General features: G+C 35.9%; 2 protein-coding genes across 5 annotated transcripts in view; both read right to left on the bottom strand.

Moving 5' to 3' along the window:
- The window catches only part of LOC136734177 (actin-associated protein FAM107A), a 30,843-nt gene extending 25,225 nt beyond the window's left edge, over positions 1-5,618 (bottom strand). The window contains exon 1 of the mRNA XM_066697913.1: positions 4,980-5,618. Coding sequence (XP_066554010.1) covers positions 4,980-5,003 — 24 coding nt within the window. The 5' untranslated portion in view covers positions 5,004-5,618. The remainder of the gene's footprint in view (positions 1-4,979) is intronic.
- Positions 5,619-6,520: 902 nt separating this feature from the next.
- Positions 6,521-17,168, bottom strand: LOC136734203 (protein FAM3C). 4 transcript variants are annotated; one of them, XM_066697919.1, is made up of 10 exons: positions 17,039-17,166; positions 15,996-16,039; positions 15,285-15,389; positions 13,738-13,770; positions 12,879-13,002; positions 11,977-12,035; positions 11,407-11,457; positions 10,706-10,790; positions 8,713-8,839; positions 6,522-8,311 (listed from the first exon to the last, which is right to left on the bottom strand). In XM_066697919.1, exons 2-10 carry the CDS (start codon positions 16,006-16,008, stop codon positions 8,225-8,227), a joined length of 684 nt encoding a protein of 227 aa, XP_066554016.1. In that variant the 5' UTR covers positions 16,009-16,039; positions 17,039-17,166; the 3' UTR covers positions 6,522-8,224. The 4 variants fall into 4 exon arrangements, with proteins under 4 accessions (XP_066554013.1, XP_066554016.1, XP_066554015.1 ...); XM_066697918.1 differs by having other exon boundaries at positions 15,285-15,392; positions 17,039-17,165; XM_066697916.1 differs by lacking the exon at positions 15,996-16,039 and having other exon boundaries at positions 6,521-8,311; positions 17,039-17,168.
- Positions 17,169-23,622: the final 6,454 nt, after the last annotated feature.

The following is a 23,622-nucleotide window of genomic DNA, read 5'->3' on the forward strand; positions in this document are numbered from 1 at the left end:
CAACATTCAGCCTGCAAGTTTGATCAATGTTTCAAATATTGACCCCTGAACCTGCCCACACAGGCCAGAAATTATTAATTTATTCACTATCCTGCCGTACAATACTGAAAAGACTTTCACTTTATCCCTTATGTCGTCTTGAGTGTCATTTTCCAATATGGAATGTGTCAGATGATAAATCTGAAGCAAAATGTGCACATAAATTCGCTCTCTTATGTCAAAACAATTGGCTTTTCTCGTGGCGGCTCTGGCTTCCTGAGATGAAGTATAAGTGATAGTGAATTGCACACATCTCCGGTGTGACAAGCATGCTTCAACAGTTGAGTGTGAAGAAACTTAAAATCTAATTAAACGTATCAGAGAGAGAATTCTGTCAGTCTTACAGACTACGTGCAAATGTGTCAGTATGCTTTAAAGTGTAGAAGTATGAACATATTAAAAACAAAAAACATTGAAGACTTGGGCTTTTCAGTTTGATGAAAACTTAATTTTTTGTATTTAAATTGATTAAAATGAAGAAGCACACAAGACAGTTGATGTTTCTTCTTATTATAGTTTTAGCTAGTAGCTGATTTAAGTTTTATAAAACAAGATGCACCAAAAACAGCTCACAAGTTTTTATTTTATTTTATATTTTATGATCAGGATATAACTATTCTTCAAAGCTTTGTGAATAGGAGTAAACAAGCTTGTTTTATCAGGGATGTGACCAAGAGTTCATTTTCTACTATAGTTTTTACTCTGGAAAAATATATAATTACCAGCAAAGTCAGATAGATGTAGGCTGATATTTCCCGCCCTATGCGCTCGACTTTAAACATTTTATCTTCCAACTCCTTCATATTTATACTTTGATTGATCTGATCAAGACTTGGTATTCAAGACACATCTCCACTTCTTCTGCAAAACCTGCTGTGGAGTGCAACCTTGTTTAACATGATCAGACTTTCAAAACAAATGTACAAAATTTACCAACAAATGCCGTATTAAAAGGGCCTTTGTTTTGTCAATCAGTCATGTATCTGTTTTCCATGTATTTTGTTTCTTTCTCATTTTAATCCTGGACTTCTCTCGCAGTTTGCCCTTGCTACAAATGACCACAAAAGTATGGTTCTCTGTACTCACTCGGCTGCAAAGCAGATTGGGTTGACCTTTTAAAGCAGTCAGAATCCAGGAATGTAGAACACAAAGTATTCAGATTAGACCCATTTTGTGCCTCGCTGGATGGCATTACATTCTTTTGATAAGTTTTTTTTTGCACCCTATCCATTAAAACAAAAACTGATAAAAGAGGGCATATTGGGAAGGCCGTTCATCCGTAACTTTAAAAACCTAATGCGATTAAATCAAAATGTCCACACTGTACTGCACAATTAAAAAAATGAAAAAGAAGAGACTGGCTGGGCTTGCTGTCATCAGACCAGCAGTCTTCCAATTTACATATTCACAACCTATCAAATTAAGAAATTCACGACCTATCATATTAGCATATCACCATTTATCAAATTAGCAGGTTATAAAAAAGGATTCAACTTTTTTCCTCTACCTCGACTTGTTACTTTAAAACTATGCAGCTCTCGGAGTTCTACTGCAGTGACAAAAAGTGTTGTTAACTATCATACCACCTATCCTGACAAAAGCTCTCCTCGGGGCTTTTGCACAGATTTGAAGCACCCCCTGTCACCACACTAAAGCACAGTCAGACGGCTGGTTTCTCTGGAGAACTATCAGTACAGTGCTGCTTTATACCGGATGGTGTCTGTCATATTAGATAAATCTGTACGGGAGCTGAGCTTTAAGACTGCCAGCAGAAGCGCTTTCTTTCTCTGCCTATTTACTAATCTGATGATCCCAAACAATTGTGAATAAAGCAAGTCACACACATTCCCTGCTATGAGTGAAATAGTGGAAGACAATTAATGCATTAATTATATAACTTGCATAGTCCCAAAGTTATTTTTGCAGAGCAATGTAGTATTAGTGCATGGCATGAAGTTACTGCTGCCGCTGATGATGTTGTTGTTGTTGTTGTGTGTGTGTGTAAAGAAGATTATAACCTTAAAATAATATAACGCATTCAGAGATGTTTTTTTTGGTTTGTTTTGTTTCTAAGCTCCTCGGGTCAGAGAAGCACAAGCATGAAAGCATCAGTTTTTCCAAAATAATTATCCTATTTATAATCTCTTTATACTTGCACCGCTCCATAATGGAAAACAGGACAGCATATGCCATTTGAATGACTGAGCAGTAATATCAATGGTTTGTCAGTGTTTTTGTTTTGGTCTCATACATTTCTTTGTGAAAACAATATCTGACACATTAAAAAAAAGAAAAATCTAGAGTTTAAAGTTAGACTTTGTAATCAAGCATTTGTTGCTAATGATTGTTTAATTTGTTCAGCTGTACAGACACATTGTCACCAGGGGTTGTTATTTGTAGAGTTGTGTGTTGGTTACATAAAAAGCTTAATGTTTCTATTAAATTGACTTATAAAATGAAATTTTTGTTTTAATTATTATTAAGTTTTTCAGCATCCAGTACATTTTTTCATTAGTTTAACATGACCCCTGTGAGTAGTGCTTCAGTGGCAACCCTTTGTGATGAAAAGTGCTAAAGAAAGGTTTCTAAAACCTATTATATAAGGTCTTTGACTGATAACCCTGTCCACTATAGCAGCTCAGTGCTGAGTTTCCTCATCACACTGTTGTGAAATCCAATTATCTGATCCATATCTCTTCTAATGGCAGAACTTCAGGAAAACATGGTAAAATGTCCCAAACAACATAACACAGGCAGAATTAAGACACTATATAAAACTGTATGTGGATCTGTCCTGCATTATGTGTAACAATACATTGTAGATACAGACGGTGTATTTGGCCTGCCCAGTAGGGGGTTAAGTGTTGCTATCTTTAGCCACGGCACCGACAGAGATGCAAACAAGCCTTGTGAATTGATAGCTGATGCTTCTCCAGAGATGTTTCAACAAGATTTCAACTCAAATGCCTCCTTTTACATTTCTTTAAAAAAAAAAAGATCTACAAATGTGAAATGTTAGATGACACAGATTTGGAAAGACTGCAGTGATTTTTTTTATTTTTTATTATTGTTCATTGGATAATTAAACATTGCGGATTGTTTTAATCCCCTGTAGTTGTTCTTTAGCATACACTGTTTAACACAAGTTGTTGTGCCAGATAGGAGAGGGGTAATGTTTCAGTGTGAATGGGGTAACCTGCAAGAAAGGGTCAACTATTACCTTCACAGAGGTGCATTTCAAGCAAGTCAAAATCATATAACTCCAGCACAGTTAAATTGAACAATTTCAACTTTTGCTATTTAAAGTGGTCTTTTTTATTTTTATGCCTTCTGTGATGTACCAGCTATTTTGAAACTATAAGAGTGTTCATTATTGTGCCCGGTGGTGGCAACTAAACAGCAGCTCCATGCTGCATTCACAAGAGCCAACACTGTCCAGATACCGGCAACATGGATGAAATTTCAACCCTCACGCAAACTAGCATACTGTACATTAGTTGTGTAATAGAGTCCAACTGTAGATTTGTGGATGAGCCCCGTGCAATCCTGTCCTTCAACAGAATCATTCAGCAGTGACCAATTGGGGGATTTGATTTGAGGATGATATTGATTATCTGAGTAGACAGGATCAGCTGTAAATGTTTATGCTCTCATTTTGTTACTCTCTTACTGCAGATATTTACTATTATATTTTACCATCATTTACATTGTCTATCTTTAATGAAGACCACGCCATACGCAAGACATTGTATAAAGTCAGTCAAAGAAATTCTGGCTTGCTTAAGTCTTCTTCCCCAGCAGGAAAGGAAGTTAACACCACATGTCTTACATTCCCATTACCTAATTATATCACAGCATTACATCACCTGCAGTTTCTTGACTACTTCAGCCAGATAAATATTCTTCAATAGAGAAGTCTGGAGTTTTCGTATCGTACATACCTTCTTTATTATGTCGTTCTATTATTTTGCTTTCCCTCTTTGTTGCAGTACAGTGCTTTACCATTACTTGTGATCTAAAATAACCCAGGTGAGGCATGGAAGGTCACGGTTTTGATTTGGTCTGAACTCTAGTCAGAAAGTCATGAGGATGCTTGAAACCTCTCACATTACTGGAAAGATCCGGGAAGGGCAGCAGCACTGTGTTGCCGTCTGCAGCTGTCAGCTATCACTTGTTTCCTGACTGACCTCTGAATGTACAGGCGTTCCCCCACCCTCATTCATGCACGCCCCACCCCATTACTTAAATATTTGTAAATTGACTCATTCAGTTTAAAGTCTACTCCGTGTGATAGTTAGCTTAATGTTAGTCAACAATATGTTTCTTGGTTATTGGGAAATTTGTGAGTCCTTGTAAATCTCTAAATCTCTATTCTCCATGAGTATTCTGGGTATGCATCTCTATACTTAAACCAACTCAAGACAAGACAGAAAACAAATGTGGCATAGGCCTATCTAAGTAAAGGTGAAGATACTGCTCAATCCACTGAATATTAAAACTGCTACATCACTCCAGTTTGTGTTGAATCTGAATACTAGATATTATGCTTCCCTCAAATTTATGCAGAACTAAGTTTGACCTCCTTGATAATAGCTTAATATCTTTCTGGTTAAAATACGTTCAATTACAAATAAAAGAAGAACCACAGGAATACTTTTCTGGATTAAAAGCAAGTGTCCTGCCAACCAAAACTGTAATTTTGTGACATGCAAGCAGCAGGGCCTGCTATGTAAAAACAGCTCAGGTGAGAATAATATTGTGGGGGTTTTGCCTTTAAAAAACAAGCAAAAAAAGTATTTAAGATACCCATTCTTCCTGGTGCATGAAGGGTTAATTAGTTGGAAGCCTGCTGTAAGTGCGTAGAGACACTTGCACTAATATTTGTTATCTAAGAAAAAGTGCCAGCAGACAAACAAGGAAGAAAAATAACGTTCCCTTACTTTTTTCCCATGCGTTGCTCCCATGCTGTCCAGTCCCTTCGCTCCCTCCTCGGAGTCCCTTTTCTGTGTTTGTCAGCTGTGTCCCTGGTTAAAGACTTTCCACTTTACTGTGCCTCTGAATTGCAACGAGAGTGCTGCTGTCCACACAATCTGTAGACAGCAGAGGCTGCAGCAGGGAATGTGGAGGAGAAAAAAAAAACTGGCACCCTGACAACTCTAGGTTATTCTACAGAATCTGGCTGGCCAAATCAGCAGAATCTTAAAGAAAAACGCAATCAGCGCAAGTTCCCTGATGGTGACCACGGCCTGTGATGATGAAAGAAACCATAATGAGCCGAGGGTAGCCTACAGTTCCTATAGCAGAACAAGTGAGAGCACAAGATCACTGCTCAGACCGAGAAGAGAGGACAGAACCTGGGCCACAGCCACCTGCTCACGGCTGACTCCCCCACTCTTAAAGGCTTAAGAGCATAAGTGAAGATTATGTTAATTGCCATTGACGGACCAAGATACCACTCGGAGCACATGGTCGGTCTTGCGGGGAATCTAACTACCAGGGGAGGCCTGTAATAGCTTGGACAAACACGGGGAGGCGGTCAGTGATTAGAGGGGAAGTTGTTAGCCTTCCTGTCCATTTCGAATTCCTTCCAGAATGGAAATTACTGCCCTGAAATATATGATGTGTCTCTCTCTCTCTGTCTCTCTCTCTCTCTCTCTCTCTCTCTCTCCCTCTCTCTGACAGTTTCTGTGCTCAAAACAGCTGCTGGCTGGAGAGCATGTGGCCTGAGCACCAGCTTATGACATCACAGACGGCCAGCTCTTGAACTTTATAAAGCCTTTTTGCTGCCCACAAGAGAACACGCTGGCTGTTCCCTCACACAATGGCACTGTTCTGCTCCCCAATCAAGCGAGCTTTGTTAGCCAGACTGAGGCCACTGAGAACTTAAGGTGGAACAAATATACTGCATGGCTACTCAATCTACCATCACTGGAGGCAGTTGAATTCCTATTTACTGTAAGTGTATACATGTCACGTAGAAAATATCATATTGCTAAGTATAGGTTTACCTTATAATAACATACGAGGAACACTATAGCAAAGTAGTAATATATAGTACAGTTAAAGTATGTTATATAATGCACCGAAACATGGTATTTTTTGTACATGATTAAATATGATAAAAAGATTCACATTTATTATTGCTTTTTTCCAATTCTGTAAAGAGTAAAGAGGTGTAATTTTCTGTACTGGGTAGAGGTGAGGAGAGTATGATTGCTTTGTGTATCATCAAGGCACCCTTATCTGCATTGAGTCACTCAGTCCTCCAGTGAAGAACTAAGATGGCCCTGCTTGCAACATAAACTCCAAAGGTTGTCAGAAAAGAAAACGTATGCCAGTGTTTCTTCCTGAAAGAAAATTAATCTGAGCTGTTGGTTTATTCATATTAATTGGTTTTCATATAGTTTGGTCAGGTTTTCTTTGTCGTGTCATTCCTCTGTTCATTTATTAACATGTTATGTTCTCTGTGCTGGAGAATGGACAACAGGATGCTTTCATTTTAGTCTTTTATTTTTTATTTTTTTGACAATCAATTCCAGGGTTAAGCTAAACATACAAGAACAAATATAACAATCCCAGACAGAGCATCTAAAGTGTTTGTGTTTTGTTTGCTTCTCAGTGGGTAATGAGTGACTTCACAATCGCCAACCCTGTCACAGGTCTCACAGAAGGACTTGTACTGCAGGTAAACTGTCAGTTAGATTTATTTACATTTAAACAAGTTGCTGTTAGTCTTCCATGCTGTAACGTTTGACATTGTTTCTTGAAAATCTGAAATAAAATGGGACTATATGTTGCAAGTGATAATTGTGTATTAGAATGCTTATAAATGTGTGAATTATTCCAATCAGAAATTGTTTGTTTGATACCAAATAAGACTTTCCTTCTTCCATGCTTTAACACCAAACATATTGTAAAAACAATGTTTTGGGCTGAAATTCTAATGTGTTTATCCCTAAATATGTTTTTATTCTTCCTGTCTTCCTTTTTGACTGGACAAACTATGCTAATGTTTAGTAGCCAGTTACTTTATGTATCCCCAACCAATCACAAACCATTGGGTTACGCAGACCAATCAAGTTGTGAACAACATGTTTCTCCTGCAACCTACCCTTAGGCTCCCAGACTGAATTAAACCTCAGTTGAATTAAGGTCAGTTCTCTCTAGGTTGTAATGTTCCCATATAAGGTTAACAGTGACCTCTAGTGTTATTCCTGAAAATACTACTACTACTACTACTACTACTACTACTACTACTACTACTACTACTACTACTACTACTACAACAAAATCACTGACAAAATGTTAAATCTAGGGTACAGACTATGATATTACAAATGAAAATGAAAATACCCCACACCAAAAATGATATAGAGAAAATAATCATGTCCCTCTAAAACAGGTTGAAAAGTGTAAGTCCTTATCAAACATTTTAGAAAAATGCAAAAGAAAACATGCTGCTTATCACACAAACAATGAAACTGTCCTTGATGAAAAAGTAGGTAATAGAGAGGAGAATTAAAAAGTACAAACAATATATAATAACAAATCTCATACTTGTATTATTTAAATAAACACTTCCAATAGAACATGAGATGCTGATCTACTTAATTTCTAATACAAAGCAATACACAATAGTTCTGGTTTTAAAATTCTGTTATAATAAATTAAACTTTATTTTAGTGTATGTTACATGTTATACATATGTTGTGTGTAATAAATATGTTAACAATATTCTTATATTGTTCAAATGAATTGAAGTTTAGGGGTAAAATCTTTATATTTGAATGCAAAATTAAACTGAAGCAGGCTTTTGCTCTGATAGTTAAAGAAAAAATATATATACAGCATGTAAATGACATCTTGTAAAGACTGACTGGCAGGACTTGAAAATTCATTTCTTATTACTTAGTTTAGCATTATTTAAGACTTGACGACAGTACAGCATGTTATAATGCTGGCTTGATTTCCAGGAATACAAAAGTTAACCTAATCTAATATAGGATTCTGTTTAGAACGCATTAATAATAAAACATTGTATAATTAGTTACATCTGTGGTAAGTTCATTTCCTAAATAAAAAAAATAAATACAATTATTGCATGTTTTTTTAACAAAAGAGACAAAATCTGGTTTCTGAGCAAAACAATGAAACAAGACAGAAAAGGCGTCGGTCTGCACTTTGGTTAGGTCTTCATGGGAATACAGCCATCCATCTCCAGTAATTCAGGCCAGCCGTCATATATATTTTTATCTTTGTCATTTTTAATGTACTACAAAACACAAAGAAAAAGGTAAAGAAATGCTGTACTATTATTATTAGTAGTAATATTAATGGTTGGGGTACTGTATTAAATAGGATCTGTTGTTTTACATATTATTTGAATGTACATGTTTTAATGTAGAAAGGACTAAGACAGGAATTGCCTGCAGTGCAGTTTATTCCAGGCTCAAAGGAAACTGACTAACCTGCATCTATCCTTCACTTGCAGCTCAGGAGAAAAGGGGATCCTGACAATATTTATTTTGATACATCTATCATCTGACTGTTTGCTATATTATACATTATTGCATTCATTCATTAGTTAAATTAGGTTAAATGATCTTGGTGGGGGAGTTATGCATACTTTAAAAACCTAATGAAAAGGTTAGGTTTAAGTAGGCTTTATTTTACCATTTCAAATGGGCTTTTCTCCTTAAATCCTGCAGCTCCAACAAAAACCCAGTTATCTCGGTATTTCACCGACTTTATCAGACTGCTGCCAAAACTGGTGAAAAATTCTCTGACTTCATCCGTCATCCTGAAAGACACAAGTGAATGGCAGGACTGAGATGATTAGGTTTTTTTTTTGTATTGTTGTCCATCTTGATTATATGTAGCTTTTACAGTGGGGGAAAAAAGTATTTGATCCCCTGCTGATTTTGTACATTTGCCCACTGACAAAGAAATGATCAGTCTATAATTTTAATGGTAGGTGTATTTTAACACTGAGGGACAGAATAACAACAAAAAAATCCAGAAAAATGCATTAAAAAAAGTTATAAATTGATTTGCATGTTAATGAGGGAAATAAGTATTTGACCCCTTCAACTTAGTACTTGGTGGCAAAACCCTTGTTGGCAATCACAGAGGTCAGACGTTTCTTGTAGTTGGCCACCAGGTTTGCACACATCTCAGGAGGGATTTTGTCCCACTCCTCTTTGCAGATCCTCTCCAAGTCATTAAGGTTTCGAGGCTGACGATTGGCAACTCGAACCTTCAGCTCCCTCCACAGATTTTCTATGGGATTAAGGTCTGGAGACTGGCTAGGCCACTCCAGGACCTTAATGTGCTTCTTCTTGAGCCACTCCTTTGTTGCCTTGGCTGTGTGTTTTGGGTCATTGTCATGCTGGAATACCCATCCACAACCCATTTTCAATGCCCTGGCTGACGGTACATGGCCCCGTCCATCGTCCCTTTGATGCAGTGCAGTTGTCCTGTCCCTTTAGCAGAAAAACACCCCCAAAGCATAATGTTTCCACCTCCATGTTTGATGGTGGGGATGGTGTTCTTGGGGTCATTCCTCCTCCTCCAAACACGGCGATTTGAGTTGATGCCAAAGAGCTTGATTTTGGTCTCATCTGACCACAACACTTTCACCCAGTTCTCCTCTGAATCATTCAGATGTTCATTGGCAAACTTCAGACGGGCCTGTACATGTGCTTTCTTGAGCAGGGGGACCTTGCGGGCGCTGCAGGATTTCACTCCTTCACGGCGTAGTGTGTTACCAATTGTTTTCTTGGTGACTATGGTACCAGCTGCCTTGAGATCATTAACAAGATCCTCCCGTGTAGTTCTGGGCTGATTCCTCACCGTTCTCATGATCATTGAAACTCCACGAGGTGAGATCTTGCATGGAGCCCCAGATCGATGGAGACTGACAGTTATTTTGTGTTTCTTCCATTTGTGAATAATCGCACCAACTGTTGTCACCTTCTCACCAAGCTGCTTGGCGATGGTCTTGTAGCCCATTCCAGCCTTGTGTAGGTCTACAATCTAGTCCCTGACATCCTTGGACAGCTCTTTGGTCTTGACCATGGTGGAGAGTTTGGAATCTGATTGATTGATTGCTTCTGTGGACAGGTGTCTTTTATACAGGTAACGAGCTGAGATTAGGAGCACTCCCTTTAAGAGAGTGCTCCTAATCTCAGCTCGTTACCTGTATAAAAGACACCTGGGAGGCAGAAATCTTGCTGATTGATAGGGGATCAAATACTTATTTCCCTCATTAACATGCAAATCAATTTATAACTTTTTTGAAATGCGTTTTTCTGGATTTTTTGTTGTTATTCTGTCTCGCACTGTTAAAATACACCTACCATTAAAATTATAGACTGATCATTTCTTTGTCAGTGGGCAAACGTACAAAATCAGCAGGGGATCAAATACTTTTTTCCCTCACTGTAGCATCTGTTGTGCTGGTATACATCTAATATATTGAAGTGTACATTTTTCAAATAGGCTATATGTCACCATACTTCTAGTTAAAAAAACTAAACTAAAATAATGTTATTTATATTAAGCTTTTTTTTTAAATGCTTCCATTTATTAAAACTAACAGTTAAAATGTTACACCTTGAAGCTGCATAATAAGTCTTTATATATTTCAAAAGCCAAACATACTTACTTTGTTGCTATTTCATCAAATGAAGCAACTAATATGAGCTGTCCAGACTTTATATCTTTCAAGAAATTCAGTAATGGTTGGACATCTGAAAATAAATCATATACTGAAACCATTAAGCAGTAGCATACAGAACTGAAAATGGATAAACATATCAATATATCTATAGAAGAATAATGAGGGAGAAAAATAAATGAATGGATCCAAGAACAAACAAACATATCTGACATCAAGAGTGAAAATGTTACAATTGACTGGACACAGTAAAAGGAAACAGATCAAAGATGGACAAGAAAGCTATCAAATGGATCCCAACAGATGGAAAGAGATTAAATAATTACTTTTAATCAGTAACCATATTGCAAAAGCTTTAGAAAAATAACATATAAGTACAAAGGAATCTGTTTCCGGCGTTCTGCCCTGAGAGTTTGTGGGATGCAATAAAACATGCTCCTTTGAACGGTCACAGGATTTGCAGTTCCTTGTTTATTTTTTATTTTTTGTACTGAACAGATAATTGGGAATTCAAAGCATGTAGCACCACTAGCGCCGTGTGACAGAATCATTCAGCACCTACTGGTGTAGAACCGCTCCTCAAAGTACTTTACACAGCAGCTTTTAATAGCTACCCAGGGAGGAGGACACATCTATGTCTTTTACTGGAAATATAGAGTGGCTTCACAAACACACAGAACAGGTCTTACCTCCAGAGTACATGTTAAAAACCTCTGTCTTGATGATCTCCCCAGTCTGACCTGTAAATCAAAGAATACATATTTGTATTGATTCAATTGTGTTTTCTCTCTGTTCTAAGTCTATGCTCACTTATCCCAGTGTCCTCTACATGGTTTTACAGAATGTCCTGTGACCTGTACATGTTCATATTGATTGGCTTCTCTGGCCGTTTCTCTTTCAAGTGGAAATATGATCTGCATGTTTTACACAGCACGAACTGTTGTGAAATAGTTACTACAGATTACAAAATTATTTAAAATACAGTGACTATAAATACAGGTATGTTGCAAGTAAAATAAAGTTATAGTACAATTATCAATGTTTAATAGTAGAAATGAATCCCATATGTGTATATACAATGCCTATGGAAAGTCTACACATCCTAACACACAAATTCCATGTGAAAAAAAAATCTAGAAATTTGTATTTTAAATATATATATTTTTTTAACAATAATACAATTTTTCCCCTTACCAGTGTGGAGTATGGTATGTAGATAAATACATCCAAAACAGCACTAAAAGTAGAAGTGCACTTACCGTTTAGCAGCACAATATTCAGTCCTGATCCAATATTATTCATTGCAGTACTCATTACACTGGGAAAATAGATCAAACAATAAGTGTGAGTATGGGGTTAAAGGGCAATTACTTTTTGCAGCGATGCAGTTATGAGTAAGACGCACTTTCCGTTTTCTACCACAAATATTTTTAAATATAATATTAAACTATATAATTCTAAAGGCTTTATTCTACTTTGCTTGTTTGGAAACAATCAAGATGATCTTTCCATTTTCTTACAACCTGTCTTTTCTGTTTTGTCTGCACCCTGTACTTGAGGTGTTGCATCCCTTGTTGATTTAACAATGATCATTCTTTTACATCTTTACATCAAAAAACAAACAAACTAGGGTACAGAATGCGGACTGAACTGATGTCAACAGCGAAGAAGATTTAACACCGATTAAATAAAGTATCTGCTGATACTCCTCGAGCATATAAAAAAAACTTAAACGGTGTTTTTATACTGCCACCTTCTGGTGTGAATTTCTAAACAACATGTACAGTTTTTACAACTTCACTTTTTTGTCATTATACAGTCTGTACAGTTCTCTGTTTTTGTCAGTCACTTGATAAACTGTTGACTTGTTTGTTGTTGAAGTGCTTGGAAGACACAAAGCAGTCCATTTTATATATATATATATGCATTTTGTTGCAAGTTTTATTATACATTTATTTGAATACAGCACCCACTGTTTAAGTCTATAATTTGCTATAATGACATTAATCTACCATATAATTAGCAATAAGATAGCAAACCACTATACGGACAACATTATTATTATTATTATTATTATTATTATTATTATTATTATTATTATTATTATTATTTCTATCTATGATGTAATCCAGAATGTATTTTTTGTGATTTCAATACTTACTTTTTGCCATCAAAGCAGATCTTTGGTCCTACCACATTGGCCGCTCCACTTCGAATTTTAAAAGCAAAGTGATCTTCAGGACATTCCTTAGACAGCCCACACTTATGAGTTACTGCAACGATCACTAATGAAGAGGATACATATTTAATTACAATTATCGTTAAAATAATAAGGATACATTGTCAGTTTTGTTCTTTAAAGTCAGTACGATAAAAACAGAGCCTACACTACTCAAAGGCATAGATTCTTAAGTCTATTTCTAGTTCTAACCATCTCCTGTAATATTTTCATAATTAAAATTCAAAATCAATTGTGTTCATGTCTCCTGCTCTGACTTGCAAGCTGAGATTATGTCTCTAAAGTGTCACTGTGGTCTGAGAGGTGCCCCCTTTGGATCGTGTTCTTATTTACCTGTCACTTCTAAAACTCCACATACTACCGATAATAACTTAAATGTGATGTCTTTGAAATGTTTTTGTTTTCTCTCGTTACACATATTGATCAATAACTTATCACTGTCATTATGTTAAAGATAGCATGATAAATAAATAAAAGATGACAAGCATTATAAAATATTAAAATCAAAACAATATTAACTGTAAATCGTGTCATCTTCTGTGGCAGATTGGGACAGCCATTAAATCCGTAGCCTTTTAATTAGTTTCATGTTAATGAACTCAAAGTCATCAATTTCCCCTCGAGATCATTACTTTACTTTCAATGGGTGTGGATAAGATATAGGTGAAAAAGGTGTTGACCGCATATAGTTTTCTTGACCGTTATTCATGAAAGCAAAACAAACAAACAAAGAGGATTATGTATAAACATTTTTCTTTTCACACAACATCTATGTTCTTACCAGGTTCAGGTGCTTTTGTTGGATTAAAACGGTCTGGAGGAAGATAGGGATGATATTAGATACATTATTGGTGTTGATAATTGTATATCTGTAATTAATTCTGCCCACTACAACAGATCAGATCACAAACACCTTGGTTTAGTTCTACATAGTCACTATTCAAGCATATTCACTTTTTCTCTACTTGCTTTATCTACACTTTCCTCTACTGTCTCACTATATTAATGATATTGTATTTTTTCTTTATTTTTAATGAATATACACTCACCTAAAGGATTATTAGGAACACCATACTAATACTGTGTTTGACCCCCTTTCGCCTTCAGAACTGCCTTAATTCTACGTGGCATTGATTCAACAAGGTGCTGAAAGCATTCTTTAGAAATGTTGGCCCATATTGATAGGATAGCATCTTGCAGTTGATGGAGATTTGTGGGATGCACATCCAGGGCACGAAGCTCCCGTTCCACCACATCCCAAAGATGCTCTATTGGGTTGAGATCTGGTGACTGTGGGGGCCAATTTAGTACAGTGAACTCATTGTCATGTTCAAGAAACCAATTTGAAATGATTCGACCTTTGTGACATGGTGCATTATCCTGCTGGAAGTAGCCATCAGAGGATGGGTACATGGTGGTCATAAAGGGATGGACATGGTCAGAAACAATGCTCAGGTAGGCCGTGGCATTTAAACGATGCCCAATTGGCACTAAGGGGCCTAAAGTGTGCCAAGAAAACATCCCCCACACCATTACACCACCACCACCAGCCTGCACAGTGGTAACAAGGCATGATGGATCCATGTTCTCATTCTGTTTACGCCAAATTCTGACTCTACCATCTGAATGTCTCAACAGAAATCGAGACTCATCAGACCAGGCAACATTTTTCCAGTCTTCAACTGTCCGATTTTGGTGAGCTTGTGCAAATTGTAGCCTCTTTTTCCTATTTGTAGTGGAGATGAGTGGTACCCGGTGGGGTCTTCTGCTGTTGTAGCCCATCCGCCTCTAGGTTGTACGTGTTGTGGCTTCACAAATGCTTTGCTGCATACCTCGGTTGTAACGAGTGGTTATTTCAGTCAAAGTTGCTCTTCTATCAGCTTGAATCAGTCGGCCCATTCTCCTCTGACCTCTAGCATCAACAAGGCATTTTCGCCCACAGGACTGCCGCATACTGGATGTTTTTCCCTTTTCACACCATTCTTTGTAAACCCTAGAAATGGTTGTGCGTGAAAATCCCAGTAACTGAGCAGATTGTGAAATACTCAGACCGGCCCGTCTGGCACCAACAACCATGCCACGCTCAAAATTGCTTAGATCACCTTTCTTTCCCATTCAGACATTCAGTTTGGAGTTCAGGAGATTGTCTTGACCAGGACCACACCCCTAAATGCATTGAAGCAACTGCCATGTGATTGGTTGGTTAGATAATTGCATTAATGAGAAATTGAACAGGTGTTTCTAATAATCCTTTAGGTGAGTGTATATCTATGATGCCAACTTGAACTACCTTACACTTAGCAACACACAAGACAGAAATTGTATTACCTAAAAGATCCCTGATATTCTCCACTTTCACCTTATACTGCAGTGGCATACTTGCAATGAGCCACATCAGAAAAAGTGCAGCAAGGATGAAACCAAATCGAACTGCTTCTGTGGACAAACATAGGTGTCAAACATAAATAACACAAGATTTGCTAATGTAAACATTAAATAATATGGCAAGCCAAAACATCATTTAGATATTTAAATATATACGGATATCTTTATTAAAGATATATTCAAATGCACTTCAAAATAAGATATCTGCAATTAATTTAGAGATCTCTTCCAATCATTTGAAGATATCTGGAATTCATTTAAAAATATCTGACATACACTTCAAGATATCTGCAAATGACTTCCTATATGTAGCCTGAGATAATCTTCTTATTTACTCTTTCATTCATTTCTATGTAACTGAATGAGTAAACAGGAAGGGATTTACAGATACCTTGAAATGATTTTCCGATATCTCCAAATGAGGAGGAAGTAATTTACGGATATTTGAAAATGATTGCATTAAAATGTTTTTCATTTGTATCTACAAATCCTACCGCACAACTTCATCCAAAAGGCATTTCTGGGGGATAATATATTTACAGAGTCAATTAATCATTTAGAAAAAGGGAAATCTCTAGAGGGGCAATATATAAACAAGCATGCATATCAGTCTATTTTACATTTAGATTTAAGAAAACAAAAACAACACACTACCTCTAGACCTCATTTCAGCTACATACAAGTCAGGAAGGATTTCACTGTTAGAATCAAGAAAGGGGAGAATTTATCTGGATATGTAGTTATTATAATCAGATCATGTTGTATACACAGATATATCAGTAAAAAGGCCATTGCACAGCATTCATTTCCTGTATCTGATTGATACATGATGTCAGTATTGGCTGTACTAACTTGCCATTCCCTTTTTTCTATTGAAACAGTGCAGTCTATTGTTGCCCTGAGACTTGTGCTTGTACTTTTTTAAGGAGGCAATGTAGGTATCAGGGCATATGTGCTCTATCAGCAGAAACTGCACATTTGCACATTTGTAAGCTGTACATTTCAACATATCTTATTTCCAGTCAAATATTTTTGTATTTGGTCTTGGTTATTCAATAATAGACTTGTCTGATATTCATATACAGCCATACAACCTCAAGGAATGGAAAGGCTGAACTCAAACTGCATTTAATGTCAATTTCTATATATACATAAAAAATACACCTCTTTGTCTTGAAATATTGTTTTGTGAATTGTATGAGATTTGTTTGGAGACAGCAAACTATTAAATGCTAGGAGGGTCTATGAAACCATTCCTCTGGGCTGTTTGCGAGAGGCAGAGTTGCAAAAAGATCTCAAATATAAACATTGGTATGAATATTGTATTATTTTTTCAGCTTTTCCTGCAGAATGTTTAGAACAGAACATAATCTAAACTCCAACTGAAGAAAAAAGAAAAACTGCTAGAAGCAGTAAGCGCTGAAGTTCGATTTGCATTAATTATTGCATTCATTTTTTATAAAAGCCATGCACCATAGAGACACTGGTAATGCAAAGAACTGTGAAAAGCAAGAATGAAATGGAGGGGGAGGGGGAGGGGGAACAAACATACAAATACATTTAATTAATCTTTGCATTGAATCTATGCCAAAGTACAGCCAATAACACAGAGAGAGATGTTAGTGCATGCTAATATTAAAAATAATTAAAAGTGAACCAAGCAATGTGGAAGTCACAGTAAAGAAAATTACATTTACCTGATGAAATAGGTGCCGATACTTCACTCAGGTGTGCGTGGCAACTTATGTAGTTTAATGGCATATCAGTTCACCATGACCTCTCCAGCCAGGATATGTATGTTACAACTGCCAAGGAGGATGCAGGAAGTGCATCTTGTAAGGAAGGTTAATAAGTAAGGTAAGGTGGGTTCCCACCCTGCAAATAAACCCTGCCCTTTGAAATCAAAACTACATTACAAACTATGCTTTTATGAGAGAGGTGTACTTCTGAATTGATCACGTGATGCATAAAGGTGTTACAGGAAATCAAAAAGGCTGTATTTAAATATACTTTGGTTTAATTTGATCTCTTTGCTTTTCTTTAAGAGTTCAAATAGTAGTGGCTTAGGAGGCTGTATTTATCCCATTGATACAAAATATAGGGGAAACAGGATGGTGTATAAGTAAGTCTGTTTGCTCTCTATTTCACAGGTGGCACAATGTTGACCCAGTTGAATGCACACATACTGCGTCATCTGCACCAGTTATGAAATATTGTTTTTGTGTTCAAGACAAACAACCTCTTAGCAAGATGTTGTAAGCAACCTTAAAGGTATAAAAGTGTATACTGTAGGATTCTTGGTCATTATTTGGTGAGAATAGTTACAGCTGCTGACTCCCCATTCACACTGTAGCAGGCAACTTTAATCTTTCTGTTAGTGGTGTATAGTTATAAATAATCATCTACATAGACACATTTTCTTTAAGATAGTATTTTATTTTCAAAGACAGAAAAAAAGGATATGAAAAACAATATATACATTGTAGTAAGTCTTAGCTGTAATGGCTAAAGACACTCTTGTCTGTGCAAGTTAAAGTCTGTTAAAATTCCTCATTCTCCATTGCTTGTATTCATTACATTTACTATTTATGTACATTTGCAGAAGTAGTTCTCATATATATATGTTTAGTAGTTTTTGTAAATGTGCAATAATAAACTTGTGCAAAATACAAAGATATATTTTTCACTTTGGTGTTTTTCCACACTACCGAAATCCAGTGGTGTACATACATTTTCTTAGGACTAGAATACATTCATATTGCTCTTTCTTCATTTCAGACTTTGACACTCATTCAAGTGGGAACTTTATGAAATGACCATATTTTTTTAGGAATTAGGAATGTTTATTCTTAATTTGCTATATAAAGAAGGGTTTTGTATGTTATCAGCAAACATGGTTTTAATCTTAATTCCATTAACAACCTAATTTGCTGTGTACAAGTATGTAACATTTGTCATTTATGTTAATTCAGAGAATATAATTTTATGTCAAAATTCAAAGTATTATTTCCTAGTTATTGGTATGTAACAAGCAATGTCATGAAAACACTAAGATACAGAATCAGGTATCTTGTATATTGTAGAGTGTTTAAAAATAAGACAAACACACACATACAGATAAATGATGAGGTACAAAGCTATAAAAATAACGAAGTACACACAAACAGGCTCAAAGACAAAGCTATATCCTGTGTGGCTGATATACACAGTAGCGGTGATGAAAGGCACGAGCAGTACAAAAAAATATTGTTGGGGGAAATTGATAAAGATACTGACCCAGATTTAATAAGCTTGGAGCCAGCAGCAACATTTGCTTCACGTCTTACTAAATCACATGCAGGGGCACTGCATTTCTACAATGAGATGTCAAGAGCCTAAACAAAATACAAACCTGCTATAATAATAACAATAATAATAATAATAATAATAATAATAATAGTAATACACATTTTTATGTAGAAATTGTGCAAATTGTGTTTCCAATTTAAAGCTTAGAAGAGCTGTCCAATAATGTGTGTGTGTTTTGATCACAAATCAAACTGTTAACCCATTGCAATTAGAAAAAAAGTTTCAGCTTAGGGGCAATCAATATTGTGAAATGAGAAGTCATTCACAAGAGAAAAACGCTCCAGAACTAATTTCTGTTGACTATAAATTAGATTATATTTAAATAGTTACATAAATCATCTTTATCCCTGAGATCATCTTGTTCTTTGGAAAAAAAAATACTTTCTGGTGGGGTTTAAGTTTTGTTTTCTGAAGTGAAGTGAATTGTTTCATTCTAATAAATCCTGTGGGGGGGAAAAAGAAAAGTTATTTAATTTAACATCAAACATTTGATGTCAGACTTTCTATTACCAGAAAATAAATAAATAACTAAACCTGAAGCCACCAGTAATACAGCTCATATGGAAGGTACACTGAATACATTATCTGAAGTTTCAGAATTTGTACCAGTAACTCCACACAATTATAATGTAAACTAGTTTCTAGGAATAAAATGTTCTTAGTTCAAGTAGTAGTGATAGTGTTATGGCACATTCACAAAGAATCGTATTAAAACAATGTTCCACCAACTGTCATTTGCATATTCCAATATGTCACTTAATGGCTTTCTGATTCTCGGAGGCTCCTTGAGTCGACACCACAGAAAACTGCCATCAAGCGCTGGGTTCAGAATTCCCTTTGGCGTGCTGATCAATGACTTCATTTGATCCAGGCCAAAGTTTAAAAGGATTGATTATTTAAAGTTTGATGTTGTAGGTCTATATTTTGTTAATCAAAGTCATTGTGTTTATTTCTGCTAGTTGTCAATGTTATTTATTAACATTTTAAACCGTGTCTTGTAAGCCATTAATTCATTCTCTGTGACTAAACCACCACGAGTCTCAAAGGTAATCTAAATGCCAGGCGGATATTTAAGTTGTGGTATTTTACTACAATACTAATGTACTGACAAACTTCACAATCCCTTTATTTCTAATTTTCTGATTTACATTTTAAGTGACTTTGCCTAAACAAGGGAACAGATTAGCCAAATAATGCCTCACCTCATCAGAGTCGTCATTATAAAGCATTCTGTCCGCAGAGCTGTTGTCTAGCTCATCGGCTGTGTGCTGTTCCTCCTGCTCTCTTAGTTCAGAGTACCTGTAGGCTGCATTGCTTCAGAAGCAATATAAACCACACAGCTGACATTAGTATGCTTTACCATTTTCAGGTGTACTGGAAATATATATATATATATATATATATATATATATATATATATATTATATATTAAAAACAAATACTAAAAAAAATTATCAGAAGTCAAACAGTTTCAGAACTGAGTTGCCTCAATGCAATGTTTTTTATGTTGATCAATAAGCTGCATAAAGTATATGTGTGTGTATGTGGGAGTGGGGGGATGGGACATAAAGCATTAATATAGTTTATAATGCATTTGATATTGAATTAGGCAATATGCTAGTGTGGAACTCCTTATGCCTATTTTTTCACATTAAATGGCCTCAAACTGCACCCATAAGAAGTCCAACAATTGCACTTTACCACTTTTAATCCGAATGTATGTCTAAAGATCAATAAAAAATATCATTAATTTTGGAAAATCTGTTTTTGTTTTTTTATACAGAGAACTACTCCTTTTTCATATTAAAATGATAAAGAAAGCAAGACATTTTAAGAAAGGAGAGAGAGAACTAATTTAAATAGAATTTACATATCATGGGGGAAATATAAAGAAGTCTTAGTACACTTATATTCACAATGCAGAGACAGTAAATAGGGAAATGCTTTACTAAACACTACATTTTAAATTCTTTATACACTAATAGATTAAACTGTATGATATGCTATAGTTCTTATGTAATTGGATTACTGGATTTGAATATGGAAGTCATTTCAGATTGAGAAGTTTAATAGCAGTAACACTTTTACACCTCACCTTCAATTAGGTTGACAGAAAGAAAAAAAAAATTGTACCTCACATTATAGGAAAAAAATACATTGAACCCATAATGGTAATAAGATATTTCAAAAAATAATTTTAGAATAATGTTAAACTAATCTTAACATTATTTTCTCAGTTGTGCAATATTCCCCTCTGCCACAATGAGGCACAATAACCAAGCAAACACACACACAGACACACCTGTACACATTATACAGCAATATATTATTGGGACATTAGTGCTGAGTTATTGTATTTGGTGTCTTGTTCTTCTAGTTTAGCATATTTCCAAAATACAATGGTTAGATAAGTGTTGTGCCACTGAAAATGAAATCTAATTACCACCAGTAATAATAATAATAATAATAATAATAATAATAATAATAATAATAATAATAATCACCAATTAACCTGCTACTTCTCCAGTGACAGCCATGTCTAGGGGTGGGAAGGAAAAGACTTAATCCCATGACTAAAACAAGTCTTTATTCCAGCAATAGTGCACGTCTGTTTGAGGTGTGTTCATGTGCATTTCAGATGTGTGAAACTTAATAACACTGCAGGCTTGTTACATTGCTTTGAGAAACATCCCGTATTTACAGACATGCGTAAAGAACTGACCTCAGGTGGAATAGGATACAAAATGACTTTTCTTACCTGCGGAGGCAGCAATATTTTCTGATAATAAAGCAAGCAGCTAAGATTGCAAGGGAGGAAACAACCACCACAGCGATTATAACCCCGGGGTGGAGCCTAACCTAAATGATAGGAAACAAGAGCAGAGTTATTTCTACCCATAGAGATGAGCAACTTCACAATACTCAGTTGTGCGTCTTAATTTCGCTGCAAGGAAGTTCACAGTTTATACAAGTGAACAGGAGAGGAACAAACTATATATGAAACATACTATTTTAAACATGCAATCTTTAAAAACGGATTATAGAACACACGGTAAACTAGGCTTCCGTCACCTTTAGCCAATATGTTAATGCAAGGTTATTTAGTGCTGATCTGTTGGCACCTCAGTGTTAAGGTCGTGCATGTGATATTGTGTGTTTATGGTATTTGAATGTAATTTACAAATGACGTACCGCTACACCTTCCCTAAATACAACTATGAAAAGGGTACCTGTGCTTACAAACGGCCAAAACCGGAATCTGAAGCTGAATTCTGCCGTCAATTCACTTTAACGATTCAAAACGACTCAAATCACCTTGCTGTGCCATGTTTAGGTCGAGCAGGTGATATTCACCTGAAGTGCAGCAACAGGTTTCTGTGAGGGACCGTCGTCAGGAAACATGGTTCCGGTTAGCATGTCTTTCTCTCCCACCAGCTCTTTACGCATATATCTTAGCAAACGTGTCTTGTGTATTATGTGTCCCTCCACGTCATCAAATAATAACCATAAAAGAAGATACACATTACAAAATCCCTGAGCACCATATTGCAACGCCATCTCCACTTTACTTCCTGGTTTTCTTCAACCCGGTGACAAGTTTCTAAACTGTGATTAGACAACTCGTCAGTGACGTTTGTAGGGGGCGGGGTTTACCTGTCAGCTTTCTCTGGATCTTCCCAGTGTAGGCTCACTGGTTGGTATCAAGTAAGCACAAATCAAATTATACTAAAAATGATTCCCTGTAATAGAAAACATAATGTAAATGTGAACACGTTGTATATGGATTCAAATTTGGAATAGAGCTGTGTTTGGTGTGGAACATACGGATTCCCAGTCAGGGTAATAAAGATGAAACTTAAAGATAAACTTTTCTCTTTACTTCCTGGTTTGGCGTATTGTGTTAAAAAGTAATTAAAACACTCATTTATAATGTGAACCCACTCTTAAATGGTGTTTATACTAGTAGTGAGGCATACTGCACTTATTAATGGTGCAATCACATTATCAGTGTCCCGGGGATTTTTGCTAGAGCTTGCTTATAGTGAAGAAAGAGAATTTGCTTTATTTTAACATTGAATTACTTTGCCAGGATCATTTCTAAGGTGCAATTTGTTTTAGTCTTTCCATGTGGCCTTCAGTATTTGTATTATATTGCATCTGTGTATGAGTGAATCTGGTGATGGGGTTTTGTAACAGTAGCTGCATAAACATGCATTTGTAAAACTTCTTATTTCTTTCTTTCTTTATTCCCACTGGAAATTGGAGATTGTTATTGTTGTTAAAGCAGTTTGTAATGATCTAATGTCACAAAGAAAGAAAGGATATTAGAGGTCCCTCCTGATAATGAAAATACTATTTAGCAGTTCATATTTTAGTAACAGACTGCAGCCAGTGATTTCTGAGATATGTACATTCTAGAAAAATAGTAAAATAGCAAGAGTTATTTGCACAAGTTAACAAATGCTAGAATCAACATTTGACTTTCAAAACTGCCATGAAAGAATATCTTCTTTAAAATGAACTTTGTTTTAACATGTACATTCAATACCATAACTAAACAATTGTCTCAAATCACAATTAAGGGCATAAGCAATTTATTTTTTGTGATCTACGGTACCCTCTGTGGTTGGATTATTAGGTAAACGTAGAAACAGAACAATAGCTGGACTTGTTGACCTAAGAGGACTTCTTACTCACTCTCAGATTGGACGGTTCAGTCAAGGTGTCCATATTCTAACTCTTTTGAGAAATCTTTTTCTTGGCTTCATTTTCCTAACACAGCTCCAATGTATGTTGAATGTGTCCTTGTCTGAAAAAGAGCCTTGACCTTTTCCTTTCCCCCCCCCCCATTTATCTTCCTTACCAATGCACCACCTGGAAATGCTACATTACAAACAAAAATATATTTTAAACTTAAATTAATAAAAAAAAT

Source organism: Amia ocellicauda, chromosome 3, assembly GCF_036373705.1.
Source record: "Amia ocellicauda isolate fAmiCal2 chromosome 3, fAmiCal2.hap1, whole genome shotgun sequence".
In the NCBI taxonomy this organism is placed as follows: Eukaryota; Metazoa; Chordata; class Actinopteri; order Amiiformes; family Amiidae; genus Amia; species Amia ocellicauda.

What these genes read in the sequence shown, in the direction of transcription:
- LOC136734203 (XM_066697915.1), bottom strand. Translation starts at nt 17,102, where the DNA reads ATGCCATTAAACTACATAAGTTGCCACGCACACCTGAGTGAAGTATCG. An exon ending in GAATATCAGGGATCTTTTAG is followed by an intron (nt 13,771 to 15,284) that starts GTAATACAATTT and finishes ATCTTCCTCCAG; the next exon opens with ACCGTTTTAATCCAACAAAA. An exon ending in TTTGATGAAATAGCAACAAA is followed by an intron (nt 8,840 to 10,705) that starts GTAAGTATGTTT and finishes TGTGTCTTTCAG; the next exon opens with GATGACGGATGAAGTCAGAG.